The sequence below is a fragment of the Sitophilus oryzae genome, unplaced genomic scaffold, assembly GCF_002938485.1.
Source record: "Sitophilus oryzae breed Bouriz unplaced genomic scaffold, Soryzae_2.0 scaffold_845_pilon_pilon, whole genome shotgun sequence".
Taxonomy (NCBI): domain Eukaryota; kingdom Metazoa; phylum Arthropoda; class Insecta; order Coleoptera; family Curculionidae; genus Sitophilus; species Sitophilus oryzae.
The window spans coordinates 305,433-322,197 of record NW_022147467.1 but is presented as its reverse complement, the minus strand read 5'-3'; the positions used below and the strand labels follow the sequence as shown (position 1 = coordinate 322,197).

At 32.2% G+C, this 16,765-nt stretch overlaps 2 protein-coding genes across 3 annotated transcripts in view; one reads left to right on the top strand and one right to left on the bottom strand.

Moving 5' to 3' along the window:
* LOC115889732 (cold shock domain-containing protein E1) overlaps positions 1-14,609 on the bottom strand; it is a 66,051-nt gene extending 51,442 nt beyond the window's left edge. For both annotated transcript variants that reach the window (XM_030909797.1, XM_030909798.1), the window contains exons 1-2: positions 14,522-14,609; positions 4,337-5,034 (exon numbers count right to left, since the gene is read on the bottom strand). In XM_030909797.1, the coding sequence (XP_030765657.1) occupies positions 4,337-4,436 (100 nt within the window). In that variant the 5' untranslated portion in view covers positions 4,437-5,034; positions 14,522-14,609. The remainder of the gene's footprint in view (positions 1-4,336; positions 5,035-14,521) is intronic.
* A 106-nt stretch (positions 14,610-14,715) lies between these two features.
* LOC115889731 (ataxin-3-like) lies at positions 14,716-16,358 on the top strand. The gene is made up of 4 exons (XM_030909796.1): positions 14,716-14,967; positions 15,084-15,541; positions 15,609-15,812; positions 16,006-16,358. The coding sequence occupies exons 1-4, from the start codon at positions 14,944-14,946 to the stop codon at positions 16,115-16,117; spliced, it is 798 nt and encodes a 265-aa protein (XP_030765656.1). The 5' UTR covers positions 14,716-14,943; the 3' UTR covers positions 16,118-16,358.
* The last annotated feature ends 407 nt before the right edge of the window (positions 16,359-16,765 follow it).

Genomic DNA, 16,765 nt, shown 5'->3' with positions numbered 1-16,765 from the left:
GGGTATTGTTTTGCTGCATGACAATGCCCGTCCACATGTGGCTAATCGGACCAAAGATCTCATCAAATCTTTTAATTGGGAAACTCTAGATCATCCTCCATACAGCCCTGATCTGGCGCCCAGTGACTACCATTTATTCCTGCACTTGAAATAACACCTTGGCGGTCAGCGTCTTCAAGACGATAACGAAGTCAAAAGAGTTGTGATACAGTGGTTAACCAGTCAGGCGGCAGAATTTTATGAGGAGGGTATTGAAAAACTGGTGCCACGTTATGACAAGTGCCTCAATATTCACGGAAATTATGTAGAAAAGTAGATTAAGGTACAGGCTTTCATGTAAGAATAAAATTATTGCGATATCTTTGCACGTTTTTTTTAATTCCAAAACGGTACTTACTTAAAAAACATGCCTCGTATCAAAACATTTACTTTTTCATTTTTAGAATTTTCACAAATTATACTTCCTAACATTTTTAGAATAATTAAATAATACATTTTTCGTAGACTCACTATTTAAACCTGTGTATTTGTATATATCGATTGTTTCGATATTCTCCGATGGTGGCAGCACTGGCGTAGAATGCACCAAGCCTATACTGTTTAACCAGCGGATCTGAAGCTACGGAAGGAATGCGAGAAAAAAAAAATCGATATTACCACGTTTATCTATAAAATTGCAAAATTGCCAGACATGAACTATAAATTTCATATATTTTTATTATATATAATGTGTTTAGCATATATTCTGACGTATATTACTAAGGAATTTTAACGTAGTTCATATTGTTCGATATGTTTTATTTAATAACTTATTTCTTTCATTCTGTATAACCTATTTATTATGGGGGAAGGTGAAGATTTTCAACGATATCATTGGCAAACCGGCCTCGCCGCGCATGGCCGCCTATTCATCGAACATGATTGGCGAGAGTACGTCACAGGATTTGTTACCACGTGGTTTCCATGGCTTTTACGCCTTTCCTATTCCCTATTTTTATCCCCAACTTCACGGTCTTTTGATCATTATTACTTTCTTTCATTATTTTATACCGGTTATCCTAAATTTTATTCCTATATTTTTCGTATATTTAATAGTTAAGTTGTGTTTTATTGTTTTGTTATCTTGTTATAATGTTTTTCGTTCGTAGTTTTTAATTATTAATATTAAGTTTGATCGTATATTTGTGCTTTAAAATGAATAAATTTGTTAAGGGTAAGACGCTACCTAGCCAGACAAGAGAAATAATAGCTAATTTATATAGGTAAGTGGAATAATAATAATATATGTAATTATTAAAATGGTATTCTGGTATTTTATTAAAATTAAATATTGGCTAAAATGAAAAACACGCATTTTACCTAAATATTTTAGCTAAACTAAAATAAATAAAAATAAACGTGGATGAAATCTCATTTAGTTTATTTCCTTGTGTTCATAATAGGGTTTTCGACGAAGAAGCTACAGAGAGTTCGCTTAAGTTGCCGCGTAAACGTAAACTTGAGCGGATATCTCTTTATACCGGAGTTAGCGCATCGGCTATAAAAAAATTCACCCAGAAGATAAAAAAAGGCTGGAAACTAACCCCGATAAAATGAAAAAAAAAAAAAAAGAAACGACCTTCTTGGTTTTGGTGTATTGTGCTAATTTACTGTTTTATTTTGCTGTGTAAGACCAAAGGTTCCAACCCCCAGCTGAAATTATTTCTTCTATTATATCTATTAACAACACATAATAATAAAATGATTCAAAATATTTAAGGGAGCTTTAATAAAAGCTTTTAATGTTTATCTGCTAACTCAACAGTAACCATTCAAACAGCATAAAGTTTTTTGAAAAAAATTATTAATCTGAATATTATATTTATGATACACATTATTTTCATAAAACACCGTACGCCCATGCCTATTTTATGAATGAAATGGGGCGTGTTTTGTTTACAACTGCGTTCCCCTGCCGATACCCCGTAGCCACAAATTACCTATAACAGATGCGAAAGAAAGCGACTGCATCGGAAACCGCTCGGCAAACCCGACACGCCTATTGAGTGGTGTAAATACACCAGTCGTTTAGTCCGGAAACCTATGCTGTGTCGTATTCGCTTGCTGGAATAACATAGTGCGTGGTTATATGTTTCTTTTTAAAAACGCGTGTAGGATTTTTGTTGAACTTTTGAACTCTTATTTCTAAGTTTTGGTAATTTGTATATCTTATTTAAAATGGGATGCAAATGTGTTTATTTATAAGGAAAAAAAAGATATTTATAGTATAAAAATTAATTTATTTAACAAAATTTATTAAAAATGTGACAAAATAGTTACCTTTCTATTGGTTCTATCGGACTTTTCTCGACTATATAAATCTTTATTTGTAAACTTTAATACATCAAATATTTTCAATCTAATAAATCATTTAATGATGTAAATAAGAGGAAATTTCTCACATGGGTGGTAAAATTTTATAGTTTTCATTATATCAAACAGCCTCTGAGAAATGTTTTCAACTCAAAATGGCCTTTAATTATGTTTGACTACATCATTAAAAAGGGTCTTCAAATACATCAATGTGATATTTGTCTAAAATTTGCAAAAGAATCCGAATCTCTGGATAACTCGAAATTATTTACCCATTTAAAAGCCTTTGATCATGAAAGTAGAAAAATTTGTTCATTTTATTTACAGGCTGGAAAAATTATTTATATTAAATTTTGATGAGTTTTGCACTGAAGAAAACATTCAGAGGCTGTTTGATATAAATGAAACTATAGAATTTGACCACCCATGTGAGAAATTTCCTCTTATTTACATCATTAAATTATTTATTAGATTGAAAATATTTTATGCATTAAAGTTTACAAAAAATAAAGATTTATATAGTCGAAAAAAGTCCGATAGAACCAATAGAAATGTAACTATTTTGTCACATCTTTAATTAAATTTTGTTAAATAAATTAATTTTTTATACTATAAATATCTTTTTTTTTCCTAATCTCCTACGAGCTGATATAATATGACGAGCAATCTATTAAATTACTGTGAAATTATACAGAAAAGTCCACAGACTCAAGGACTAGGAAAATCAAGTCCATTTAGCGTGTGTCCAAATTTTGACAAGTTTTCAAAAATGACAGTTTTGTTTAGACTGACGTTTAATTTCACCTGACTTCTCGGTGAATGATTTCTTTTTATGGGGGTAAATAAAATCTAAAATTTACGGCCATGAAGAAATTCAAAACTTGGAGCAGTTAAGGCAGAAAATATTTAATGCCTTTGACACTGTCACCCCTGATATGTTATCCAATGTGAGGAGGGGATTTTATGATCGTTTGGGTTATTGTTTAATGCAAGAGGGAGGCACTTTTGAACAATTTTTGTAATTTTTTAAATTTCATTATCCTGTTTTTTTTACCGCTTACCCATTACCTACCTTGACGAACATGGGAAAACGAAGGTCCTTTTCAGGACCACAAATATTTTGATTGAGAAAATTGGTAACTTTTTTTGGATTAAAAAACAAAAGTTGTTAATATAATACCAATTTAAAAGTGTTTTAGTAGTTTTAATACACACTATGATATAAAATTTATTATTATTATAATGTACATTATTAATACTATTGTTCATTCGAAATGGCATTAAGGCCCAATTGCAACAATGATTTAAATTTTTCTTAAAGATAAGTAGAGCTTAGAATGAGCTGTATTTATATTTACTTTAATATTCACCTTAAATGCACTTAAAGGTGACTGATACAATTTTTGAATTTGAATTGTTTTTAATGATACTAACAATTTTAGTGCAATTTTTAATAAAATTTATTTAATATTAATAGAAATCCAAGAGATTTGAAACCTCTTTTAGCGATTTATAACATTCTCAAATGAATTACAGGTGCCCTTATTTTCTATGAAAATCACACAGCTTTTTTCATAGTCGCTGCAGTTGCTATAGCTATAAAAAACTATTTTTTTAAGGTGTGAAAATTGCGACACACGCTAAATGGACTTGATTTTTCGTATGTCTCAAAGTCTGTGGACCTTTTTGTATGACTCGATAACATATTGGTGCAGATTATTTTCACCCAAACAAATAATAACCCAAACTATACATTGATGCGGATTCTCTATGAACTCTTTCTGAAGGTCACAGAAACCTGAACGCGTAATTCGGTGTTCTTTCGCATCTGTTATAGTTAATTTGTGCCGTAGCTTCAAATCCGTTGGTCACACTATACAAGGTATAGATAATTCATTTTCTACGTGTCGTTACCCAACCCTGTCAGCGTTAATACCGAATGTTTTTACCACTACAACATGAAAAATGAACGACTCCGACTTACCGTTACTTGTCATAGCTTTGAAATCGATTATAGAGTCCTGGTTCAAAGTATCGGGGGGCGGCTGGAACGTCTTCCACTGAGGATTGTTGGCCATGTTCATTCAGTGCTTCTTGGTTTAAATCTTTTCACTTCTTATCGTTTCTTAAGTGTAGTGAATATCACAGAATGGTTATATAAATATATTCGGTATTTCTCAAATACCCCACAATACAATCAAATGGATGTGCTTGTATGCGTGTGGATGTTGGATGTGTGTGTGTGTGTGTGGAGCGGTGTGATCGTCGGTCGCTGACGCCCTTTGCGACCACACGTGTTCTCAACAAAATCTATTATTTGTACACGTTGAAATCAATCGAAATTCACAAGTCCACAATGTCCTTTTACAATATTCGATAATAAATGACAAAAAAAAAATAATATATTATTGGCAACGAAAAAGAAAAATCAAAAATAAAATAGTTCAATAAAGTTATGTATCAAAAAATTACGTTTTTTCGCGGTCACTCAAAATTTGTATGGAGTGTGATAACAGAAAAATTAAATAAAAATCCTCAGATGTCTTCAATGCGTGCTGGGTGCGTATTGTGCTGCAATGCTCGAAAGATTTTTGTCCATAAGGCCAGTGGTTACACAGGGAGTAGAGCGCAGGTTACTTCGAATTTTCTACACTAAATTTTGGAGGTTCTTAGTTACACAAGCTGAAACAAACAAAAATAAGTATATTAGTGAAAATACTATAATTACGTGGTAGACACGTTCCACAGAAAATTGCGTAAAGCGGAAATCGCGTATAACGGGGTTCTAACCAGGGTTGGCATGATTTAAATCAAGTGATTTTTTTAATTTTAATCATGTGATTTAAATTAAAAAAAATAATTTTATTGAAACTTTATTATAAATCAAAAAATAACTGTAAAAGTTATAAAAATGTGTCCTAGAAAACTGTAAAACATATTTCTATAACAGGTATAACAGATAATAAATCGAAAAATAATTGTAAATGTTATAAAACTATATAAAATTATCTATTCATGAATTTAATTGTTGGACCGATTTTTGAACTTATTTCGTCTGAATCCATTAGACCGCTCAACGCAGGGATTTATTTTAACATTTATGTAAAAGTGACAAAAATTCCAATACATATCATTCGCAAAGTCTAGTGCAGAACTAGGTACTTCTAATATAGAGACTATCTTCGTCCCCGAGAATCTATTATCGTTCTCACACAGAAATTATGTTTTTATTTTATTTTTGAAACGGTTGTACGTTTCCAAGTTCCTACCGACATTTTGATCTGCAGTTAAGTTAGTAAGTACCTTACACTTTGGCATTAGATAATACATACTAATTTCATTCTCGACTTAAGACTATTTCCGAAAAATAGTGTATTGTTTTATTAAGAGTAAAAATTATACTTTTTTTGACGATGCTGTACCTTTGAAGGACCATCGTAAAGCTATTCCGACGTTACAGGGTGGCACAAAAAGTACATTTTTTCTCCGAATAGAACATACTATTTTTTTTAACATTACAAATAATTTTTTAATCAATTTCAAACATTGCAAATAATATAAACAGTAATCGAGCAACAATTTGTAAACTCGATGAATTTGACACTTAATATCAGTTTAATAATATATTTTTGTACTTTTGTGCTTAGGCGTAACAGTGCTTTACTTTTCTGCTTAGGTGTTAAAATGACAAAAATTAATACTTTTGAGACGTTTGAAAAAAACGACGACTTTTTTTGCGGAATATATTGGTGACCGATGTGGAAAAATCACACGCCACCTAGAATAATTGTTAATGTTATCGGTATCTAGGTATAGATTTAGCCATTTAGGATAGAACTTTAACTGGAAATAAGTCCTAGTCATTTGGAAATCTGATTTATATATTGTTTTGAATTAAAATCAATAAAATCTGATTTTTTTGTTTTTTTTAAAAATATCATGATTTTTTCCAACCCTGGTTCTAACACATATGTATTAATTTTTATAGGTTACATACTTTCTCAAAGAAGCAACAGATAAACCCATATATATATTGTATTTCTCAGAGTACATTTGAAGGGCCCATGGGAACAACATGACAAATCCCAATTTCTTAATTTTAGGCTTTTACAATACCGTTTTTTTACTTAGTTTGATAGAAAATGACACTCTGAGTAGAATGACATATCATATGTCAACTTTGACATTTTCTCATATGATTTATTTGACGCCTTCCACTGAGGTATGTATGTCATGTAACATGCGGATCATAACGACAATTGCTGTCCTCCTTTCACGCAGTTGAGCAGCTCTGAACTGTTCAAGAACGCGATACTCTCACTCCATTCAGTTGAGTCATAAAGTTCCAGAACTGTTCCGCGCCATATGGAGGCACTGGGCTATCGCGCACAGCTCCTTTCAGAACCGTTCTCGAGTAGCCCCAGGGCGTAAAGCCCGGAACACGAAGTTCGCGAATGGAGGACAGCAAATTCGACTCGAAATACCAAGTGTGTGGTAACAAATTATTCGTAAAAAAATGCTTTTTTCAAATATGCTAATAAGTCACCCACACCATAACGTCACCTTTGAAAAAATTGAGATATGATTAAAAATACGATTTGGGTATCTTTGGCCCGTCTAGAACAAGATACGAAAAACATTAGACGATCAAAACTATTGTTCCAAGGTTACTTGATTAAAAATTAGTGTTTTTAACGCAGCCATGGCACTCTAGATTGAAATTTAAAATACGATTTTTTATAAAGCGAGAATGTCAAAAGTTGACATGTGATATGTCATTTTATTCAGAATATCATTTTCTATCGAATAAAGTAAAAAAATACCGAGGGTGCCATTTAACAACCTAAAGTTTTAGTTATTTCCGGTGAAACAGGAAGTGACCGAAAACAACTGAATACGTCAACATACGAATTTATGTCAAATCCTAACTTATCAAATCTCGTTTTTTTTTATCTGACAAAATAATAAAGTTATAGGGATGAGCCACTTTTGAGACGCACCCGGTATAGTAGTAGGTTTAATTAGTCCCTAAAAATTGTATAAACTCGGCAGAGCTGTTAAATCCTATAACGTATGCCAAGTAACAATATACTTACAGGGAAAGAACTTGATAACCACCAGAATTAGTAAAATGGCGCCTATCATGTTCTTCCCCTGGACCCCTCATGTGTAGTATGTGACCCTTCGTAAACAATAATTATATCTTTTTAAATGTAACGTAATTGTAGGTTTCTAAAATTTTACTCTTTTTAAAGTATGTACTTAAAAGTTTTTCTTTGTTTTTGGCACTGGCGCGTAGAGTTTATTCCCTTATTAAAATCGCACGCAAAATTAGTATTTCTCCCACCATTCTCAATCCGATTTATAATTTTTAACTTAGTATTAAGTGTCAAACTATTACGTTTATTAGTAGACGACAAGAACTGCAATTTAACGTGTGATATCAACAATGACATTGTCACCAAATACCAAATAAACTCTGCGGCCCCTCAAACAAAACTAATTTGGTTCTTAAGTAAACAGACTACACAAGGATACATGCCGGATAATATGACATACATGGATAATATGCCAGATTGGAGGTAGAATGCCCTGTTGCCATTACATCCAGTTCTATTGGCATAAGTAATACTACAATTCTAGCGCGTAAGCAATACTGTAAACTTAATTCAAATTTGATTTGATATTAAGCCCCGTCTACACATAACGTTTTACTTCTCAGTTTTGCATGTCAGTTAAAACGGAAGACCGCATAGAAAACTGCCGTCAGCTCTCAAGACGGTCGTCCGTCTTGCACTGAATTGGTACCGGCCGGTCGACTTGACTACCCCTCATTAATAAGAGCTACCGACGATTTTCACTTTACGGACCAATTACGGTCACTCGAGGATATTGCCAATGATAGGGAAACGAGTCTAGACCAGAAAACGGACTATATGCTCACCAAACATGATTTTGGAGAAAAAATAAAGATTCGCATCCCGACAAGAATGGAAAAGCAACCTAGTAATGAACACTCAAAAGACAGCAGTCTACACAGATGCTTCAGGAGGCACATGTATAAGCATCGCCTCAGAGGAACTAGACATATGATGATCCATAAGGCTATCGGATGGCTGTAATATTCTACAAGTAGACGTTTGCGCTATAAAGAAAGCGGCCAGTTTTATACGAGAGAAAATCGCTGCTAGACCAATAGGAGATATGGTGATATACTTGAGAGCTTGGGCGCTTTAAGAAGCATCACCATGCAATCAGTGAGATCGAAAGCTGTGATGGACTGCCGAGAAGCACTGTCCTGGCTACGTCCAGGCGGAACCAATCTGTGCTATAGGTGCCAGGCCATAGCAATGTGGTGGGAACCAAAAAGCGGTCAGATTCGCCAAAGCGAGACCAGGGGAGGGGCCGTGGCAGATGACCCACAACTTGTGGCGATCTGCACACTGAAGGAAGCTATAGAAACTACCATCATGGCTAAGCAGCAAGAGATGTGGTAACACCGTGAGGACCGCGCTACAGCTCGAAGACTGCGGCCAGTGGTAGATCGCAAAAAGGCAAAACTACTAGAGCACAAAAAGAACACAGTACGCATAATTGTAAGTGTCGTCACAGGAAACTGCCCCACAGGGGTAAACCTCATGAGGTGGAAGATTTCCGACGACTAATGTAGAGAATGCGGAGAGGAAGAAAAAACCATAGAGCATCTGCTGTGCCACTGTCCGGCACTGGAATACCGACGCTTTAAAACTTTAGGGCAAGGTTTTTTGAAGGATCTAGAGGAAGCAGCAGAAGCCAACATCAGCGACATCGGGAACTTTGCAAAGAGCTAGAAGTGCTTTAACGCAAAGAAAGAATGAGGGGAAGGTTTGGTACAATGATACAGGGGTATCGCTATAGGCCCAGGGCCTCCGAATGAGGGATCAAACAGGATCCCAAACCCTAGCAACCTAACCTAACCCAAATAATCAACAATTCAAGCAAAATACTTGATTGAGAAGATGTTCATCATCATCATTAATTACATAATGTGCCTTTTAAAGGTGAAGGAAGCATTGTACTAGTTTAAAGCTTTATTTTTTTCGCTACACTTTTGCGTTTTTTTGGTGTAAATAATAGACTTAAAATTCCAGACTTACAAAGATAATTAAATTAATGTGATCATCTCAAAATTATGCAATTTGCGATAGTCTGAGTCTGAGAAAAGTAGATAAATTTGTCCATGAAGGCAGGAAAGATTTTGACATCCAAAAATTACAGTAAATAAAATTTACTTGTGAATTAAAACGATAGAAAACTGACCCTATCATTTATCTTCTCATTGGAAACAGTTTTTCTACAATATATTGCTGTAAAAAAGGACATTTATTTCTCTAACCACAAAAATATTCTGAATTTAAAATCCCCTACTTTATACGTACGTATAATAAAAATAAAACTGATAAAATAATTACCACCACTATTAAGTAACTAAAAATTGGTAGAAGGCTAAAAATAATTACAATAGATAATAAAGTTAATTAAATAAAGTTAAAAAATAGTAGCAAAAATATACATTTTACTATCAGCTGCTTTTTCCCATATTATTTTATACTTAAGTAGGTAATTATCAAGTTTTCCTTTAGTAGAGCACTTATAACAATATTGAAAATCTAATACTTTACTTATTTAATACAGTTCGTTTTCTAAATACCATTAAAGAGCCAATTAACTTGTAAACGATGTTCAAAACCTGTTTTGATCTAAGAATATAACGATCGGGTTTTTTAAAGTTCAATTTTCCAGATAAAATAGAAATACATGTATTTGTAAGCTAAAAATATATTGTATAATCTTGTTACCTATTCATATGAATAAAATTGAAGTGTACGTTGTTTCGAATACATTTTCTGTTTGGTTGTTTGTCTGAGATAATATTTAAAACGTCTAAATATTTCTTTTCTACAGATTAAAATTAGTTACTCAAAACGATATAAGTAATTTTGATCTGCAATCAAATCATAGTAAAATATATAAAAGAAAAATGTCTACTTTTTGTTTTGTCATGTCGATAAAAAAAGGCGGAATGACGATCGATGATGTTCACCATACAATTTTTTAAAATGAAAATCATTTGGAAGCCAACTCTTAGTCCGTTTTTATTTCGATTATATGGAATCTATGATAAAAAAAAAACAACGGCGTGAAGTGGTCTTTGTCAATCGATATCTGTCGGGCCAACCCCTATACCGGGTGTTTCTCAAAAGTAGTTCGGCTATTTTTTTATTTTTGTCAGGTAAAAGAACGATATTTGGTATGTTAATATATGACATAAATTAGAATTGATTGACGTATTCAATTGTTTTCGGTCACTTCTCGTTTCACCGGAAATGACTATAACATTTGATTTTTAAATAACAACCTCGGTATTTTTTTTACTTCAATTGGTAGAAAATAAAATTCTAAATAGAATGACATATTATATGTCAAATTTTGACATTTTCAATTTAAAAAAAAAAGAATTTGAATTTAGAGTGCCATGGCCTTTAATGTCACGACAATTTGACTGGAAATACCAAGTGTGTGGTACCAAATTATTCGTAAAAAAATGTTTTTTCCAAATATGCTAATGAGTCACCCCCGTTCCATTTGAAAAAATTGAGTTATTATTAAAAATACGATTTGGGCATCTTTGAACCCGCCAGAACAGGACAGGAAAAACATTAGACTATCAAATCTATTCTTCCATGGCTACTTGATTAAAAATTATGGTTTTTAAAACAGCCACTAGATTGAAATTTAAAATACGATTTTTTAAGGGAAAATGTCAAAAGTTCACATTATCATATGTCATTTTCTATGGAATAAATTAAGAAAATGGGCGAAACCTGATTCAAAGTCAATCCTGATTTATGTCATATACGTTTATTTATCTGTAAAAACAGAAAAGTTACAGTGGACTGTTCAGAAACAGCCGGTATTTTATTTATTAAAAAATGACAAAAATTAGTCAACTTTCTAGAAACAAAGAATCTACTTTCAAAAAATATTTTACAGGATAGATTTTCGTATGAACGATCCAAAAATTATCGTATAATTTTTTTTACTTTTTCTATTTAATTATTAATTCTTTAAACTATTTTTCTAGTCTGTCAAAATGTTATATTTTCTTACTATACAAATTAAATGTTTTATACGTTTATACGTGTATACGTATATGTACAGGGTGGCTCGAATTCGACGCTCATCATTGGGATTTCGGAAACCGTAAGAGATACAGGATCGGTTAAACGGAGGCAAAGTTGCGCAATTTGATGCTCAATAAAATGCCGTAATGCATTTTGAAAAATTCCGAATATATTCGAAAAAAAGACGGAATTTTCAATTTTGTTTTCTATTGTTTCCTGGCTTTATTTGTTAAGACAACTTAAAATGAAAAACACATTTTCATGGCCACTTTTTCTGCTCTATAACTAGCTCTGTGTGATTAAATATTGACTCTGACGTTTCGGCTTCTGGCGACCATCATCAACTTAATATTTTTAAATATGGACCTGATTTTTTTCCAATTTAATTAAATCCTTTCATCACTCTTAAAACACTATATATACGAATAGTCACTTTGATATTTGCCGACGTTTCGTAGAGAAAATTCCATCACCAGAATATTTTATGCAAAAAAAAATAAAAATGCAATACGGCATTTTATTGAGCATCAAATTGCGTAACTTTCCCTCCATTTAACCGATCCTGTATCTCTTATGGTTTCCGAAATCCCAGTGATGAGCGTCGAATTCGAGCCACCCTGTACATTTGCGTCTTATGAAAAAAGGAAAGTATACCCAAGAGACAATCATAAAAAAGACAACATCCATAAATGACGAAAAATACAACCTACTTTTAGATTAAAATGACAAGACAAAAACTGCCATTATTAGGTATATTAGGTATGATGGTGCGAACATTAAAAAAATTAAAATAAGAGAGCATATGAGTTTTATTTTCCCCAAAGATTTAAAAAATACTAATTTTGCAGTAAATTGTAGGGTATATTGCGAAAACTACTAGATACTCATAAATTGTTTGACACCAATATAAACAAGCTACTAAAACTAACTAACTGAACCCATAAATCAACATGACAAATTTTATTAAAACCATTTTATTGAGCTTGTAGGTATCTATAATTACTAAGATGATAAAATAATAATCCGCCTTGGACTACAGATAAATACCTTACTATATATACGGGTTAAACTACAGTAACGTACAACGAACTAGTAGACAGGAAAAGATTCTAATAAATAACACAACACTGGAAATAGTAGAAGAATTTATACCTATATTTGAGACAACTAATACACAGCTCGGGATCTCTACTACCGAAAATCAACAAAAGAATTAAGTTAGCATGAAGTACTTATGGAAGAAACTCAATCCTATTCAAATCTAGAATGCCACTTTATCTAAAAAAGAAAACATTTGATCAATGTGTACTACCAGTCATGTCATGATCTATGCATGCGAAACCTGGACACTTAAAATGAACATCATAAGGAAACTGCAGGTCGCACAAGGCTCAATGGATCGAAATATGCTGGGAATAACCAAGAAAACCCATAAAAGATGAGAGTGGATACCACAAAAGACCCAGGTAATAGATGTCATTGACAGAATCAAATCCCTCAAGTAGCAATGGGCAGAACACCTGGCAAGAAGGATGAACAACAGATGGACCACAAAAATTACAGCATGGTACCCACAAGGAATTAAGAGACCTAGAAGAAGACCAAACCTGAGATGGGACCATGACATTAGGAAATTAGCAAGGATAACTTGGGACCTCATAGCCAACATAGACAACAATGAACCCAACTACAAAGAGAGTATCTAAATATGTGAGGGAGACTACACCATAACTGGAAATAGTTAAGAAGCTGAGAATGATGATGATTGTGAAAAATACTGAATACTCATTACTCATAAATTGTTTTACACTAATATAAACAAGCTACTAAAACTAGTAGTATAGTTATAACCCAAGGGATGGATTAATAATAGGTCTATATGTGATCCTGAAAAGATATTAATCTTATTTTATGGACAGTAAGATCAGAGACTAGATAGGACACCATTTGATTAGTGTTGAGATAAACAGTCATAAAGAAATTTCTCCCTATAAATTTTAATTTACTTTAATGTCTTTATTTAGAGAACAATAGATACATATTTGTATTGATTTCTAAGTGTATGTTTTAGAGGATCCCCTAAAAAGAACAAACTACCTACCTACTATCAACATAAGATTTTTATCAATTTTTATTTTTGTTTAGTGTAATTATATACTATGTACTACAATTTACCAAGTTTAAACAAAGAAGACATTAAATTAGCAAGCACCCATGAAACTGATTACTTTCTCAAACATTTGACAAACATATGTGTTATTATTCAAAAATCTAGGCAAAATAAACAAAGCTTTAGAAAACAACTCAATTATATTTTTAGAATAATCTTTTGGACAATAAATATTCCACTAGCATATGAATGAATTGCTACAATAACGACCCCAACCAACAACATGTATAATTTACTATAAGAATAATATGCTTAAAATTCTTTAACAGTCGGTTTACACTTCCCAACATCATCCGTAATCCTTAATTTATTAGACAATCGCGTGTTATTTTTAGACTGATTCTTTTCTAAAACCTCTGATATAAACATGTTTTCTCATCACGTTTTTCTTTAAATAGTACATAAACAAATACAATACATTCGTTGAATTATTCGGAGGAAATGTCTAGTTTCTGAGCAAACTAGAATTCGCATTTGGGGCAAGGGGTAAAGCAACGGTCAAATTATTGATTTGCTTATAACAGCAAAATGAACAAAAAGAAGAAACAATAAGGAGATAAAATTATGAATTTTTATCGTAAACGGTTGAATTGAATAAATATCGCCAGTATTTTTCTGTCAAACCAGTTATGCTTAACAAAATCAGCGGCATAAAATAGAAAATAGTAAGGGTTAAATAAACCAGAATCACGATCGGATTTTCAGAATAATTACGTAGCCTACAGAAACAGTTTTAAGCTTAATTTGTAGCACATAATTAAGGAAATTGATTTACGTACTTCTTAGAGTAAAGTTGCCAGTATTGTTAAATAAATTTCTAAAAATTTCAACTCACCACGACACAGCACAGCACTGACGACATGCCGCCATGTTGAATGTCAACATGGTCAGTCAACATCGTTAGTTCGTCAACTCAGCAACCATGCTTTGGAGAAAAACAAAACGCACAGGGATTCCGCGTTGCGATTGGTCAATAGAAAGAGAGAGAATGAAATTTCTCCACTTTTCATTGGTTTATAAGTTTTTGACATAATCAGTTTGACAGAAGAGATGTCAAAGTCAAATGTCACCTTAATTTACAAAAATAATAATTGGTTATTTATTGGTGTTATTGGTTTTCTAAATTTTTATTAATTTTCAAAGAAAAATGTTAAGTTGCATACTGAAAGAACTCACTTGATTAAATATCAAATCAATATATTTTGTTATTGAACTTCTATTACTTTAATTTCTAATTGCCTTTTATGGTAAATAAACATGGAGACAATATTTCATGAAAAGGTGAGCCTAATCAATTCAAGTAATATTTATGTATTTAAAATACTTGTGCTCAATTCCTGTTTATGAACGGTATGAAATTATGTTTATTAATAATTCTTTTTTTATATTATATATAGCAAGATGGATCTCTATGTGCTCAACACTGCCTAAATTCGTTACTCCAAGGTTCTTACTTTACTGCTGTCGATTTAGGAACACTGGCAAATCGTCTAGACGAAGAGGAACGTGAACAAATGGCTGAAGGTGGTGTCGATACTGAACAATACCGTAAATTTCTTGAACAGCCGTCATGTAATATGGATGATAGTGGATATTTCTCAGTTCAAGTCATTAGTTGTGCTTTACAAGTGTGGGGTTTAGAATTAGTGCCTTATTGTAGTACAGATGAAAGGGCAAAATCAGCTTTAGAAAATCCTAGTCAACAGCAGGCTTTTATTTGTAATTATAGGGATCACTGGTTTACAATCCGAAAAATAGGAAACCAGTGGTTTAATTTAAATTCTCTACTGTCTAAGCCTGAATTAATTTCAGATACATATTTAGCACTGTTTTTAGCTCAGTTGAGAAATGAAGGGTAAGTATTTTTTTAGTGATAATTGTTACAATATTACAACAGGTCTCGATTAAACATAATATTGCAGGTATTCAATATTTATAGTGTCTGGAACTCTACCTGAATGTACAGCTGACGAAGTTCTTAAAAATAACCCTGTTCGGAGAGGTGCAAGACCAGATCCCTTCCAAGCATCTGTCTCAAATGAAAGTGACTCGGATGTTCAAGCAGCTTTAAGACTTAGTTTGCAAGATAATAGTGACCCTGCTGATAGTCCAGATACTGATGAAAGGTGAGGAATTATTAAATGAAAATTGCTCTTGAAGACTAGGGAAGTTCTAAAATAGTGAATTTTAAGTAGTTAGAGGTAATTTAAGAGGGTTATTCTTAGTAGTCTTTTTTATAGTTTTAAGACAGCATCTTTCTACCTGTAGATGCTGAACAAATTTTTTCTAGTAAAGCTTATTTTATTTCATTGTTCCTAGAGAGTTACAGGAAGCTCTCCGATTAAGTTTACAAACTGCCAATAATTCTCCTGAAGAAGACGATGAAGATTCACTTTTAAGGAAAGCAATTAGTATGAGTTTGCAGTGTTAATTATTTATATTTTTACATTTCGTATTGTATTTTTTTATTGAATATTTAACAATTTTTATAAAACCTATTACTGGAGTCTCTTGATGTACTTACGTCCCACTGACTTGTAATACAATTGTTTGTTTTTACTAATACATTAATTTTCTAAAATATCTGATGTTTGAAAGAGAAAAGTATGAAAGCCCAATACTTTTAGTGTGATATTTTGAGTTGTTAAAAATAAAAAGCTATTATTAATGTTCTTTTAGAGTTTATTATTTAAAAATAATGGTAATTGCCAAAATAATTTTAGTTTACTTAAGAGTTCTTTATATTTTAATAAATATTTTATTATAAAAAATCTCGTTCTCATTTTTTTTGTTAACTAAAAATATCCACAGCTTAAAAATAAAATAAATATGTTTTTGAAAAAATGTATAAGATAAAATAAAGATAAATAAACTGGAATTTATATATGATTTTTTTTATATTTTTATTAATAGTCGAATCTGTGGTGCTTTTCAAGATATACGCAGCCGGCTTCAACTCATAAACTTGATCTTATATATTACGGCCGTATAGCCCTGGCAGTTGAGGCCGCAGAATCAATCAAAAAAGTACCATAGATCAGCAAAATTTGGTAAAAAAACCACAGATGTAGAAAATGAA

Excerpts from the sequence above, each read along its gene's own strand:
- LOC115889731 (XM_030909796.1), top strand. The coding sequence starts at position 14,944 with ATGGAGACAATATTTCATGAAAAG. Across the intron at positions 14,968-15,083 it reads AGACAATATTTCATGAAAAG|CAAGATGGATCTCTATGTGC; the intron begins GTGAGCCTAATC and ends TATTATATATAG. Across the intron at positions 15,542-15,608 it reads GCTCAGTTGAGAAATGAAGG|GTATTCAATATTTATAGTGT; the intron begins GTAAGTATTTTT and ends ATAATATTGCAG.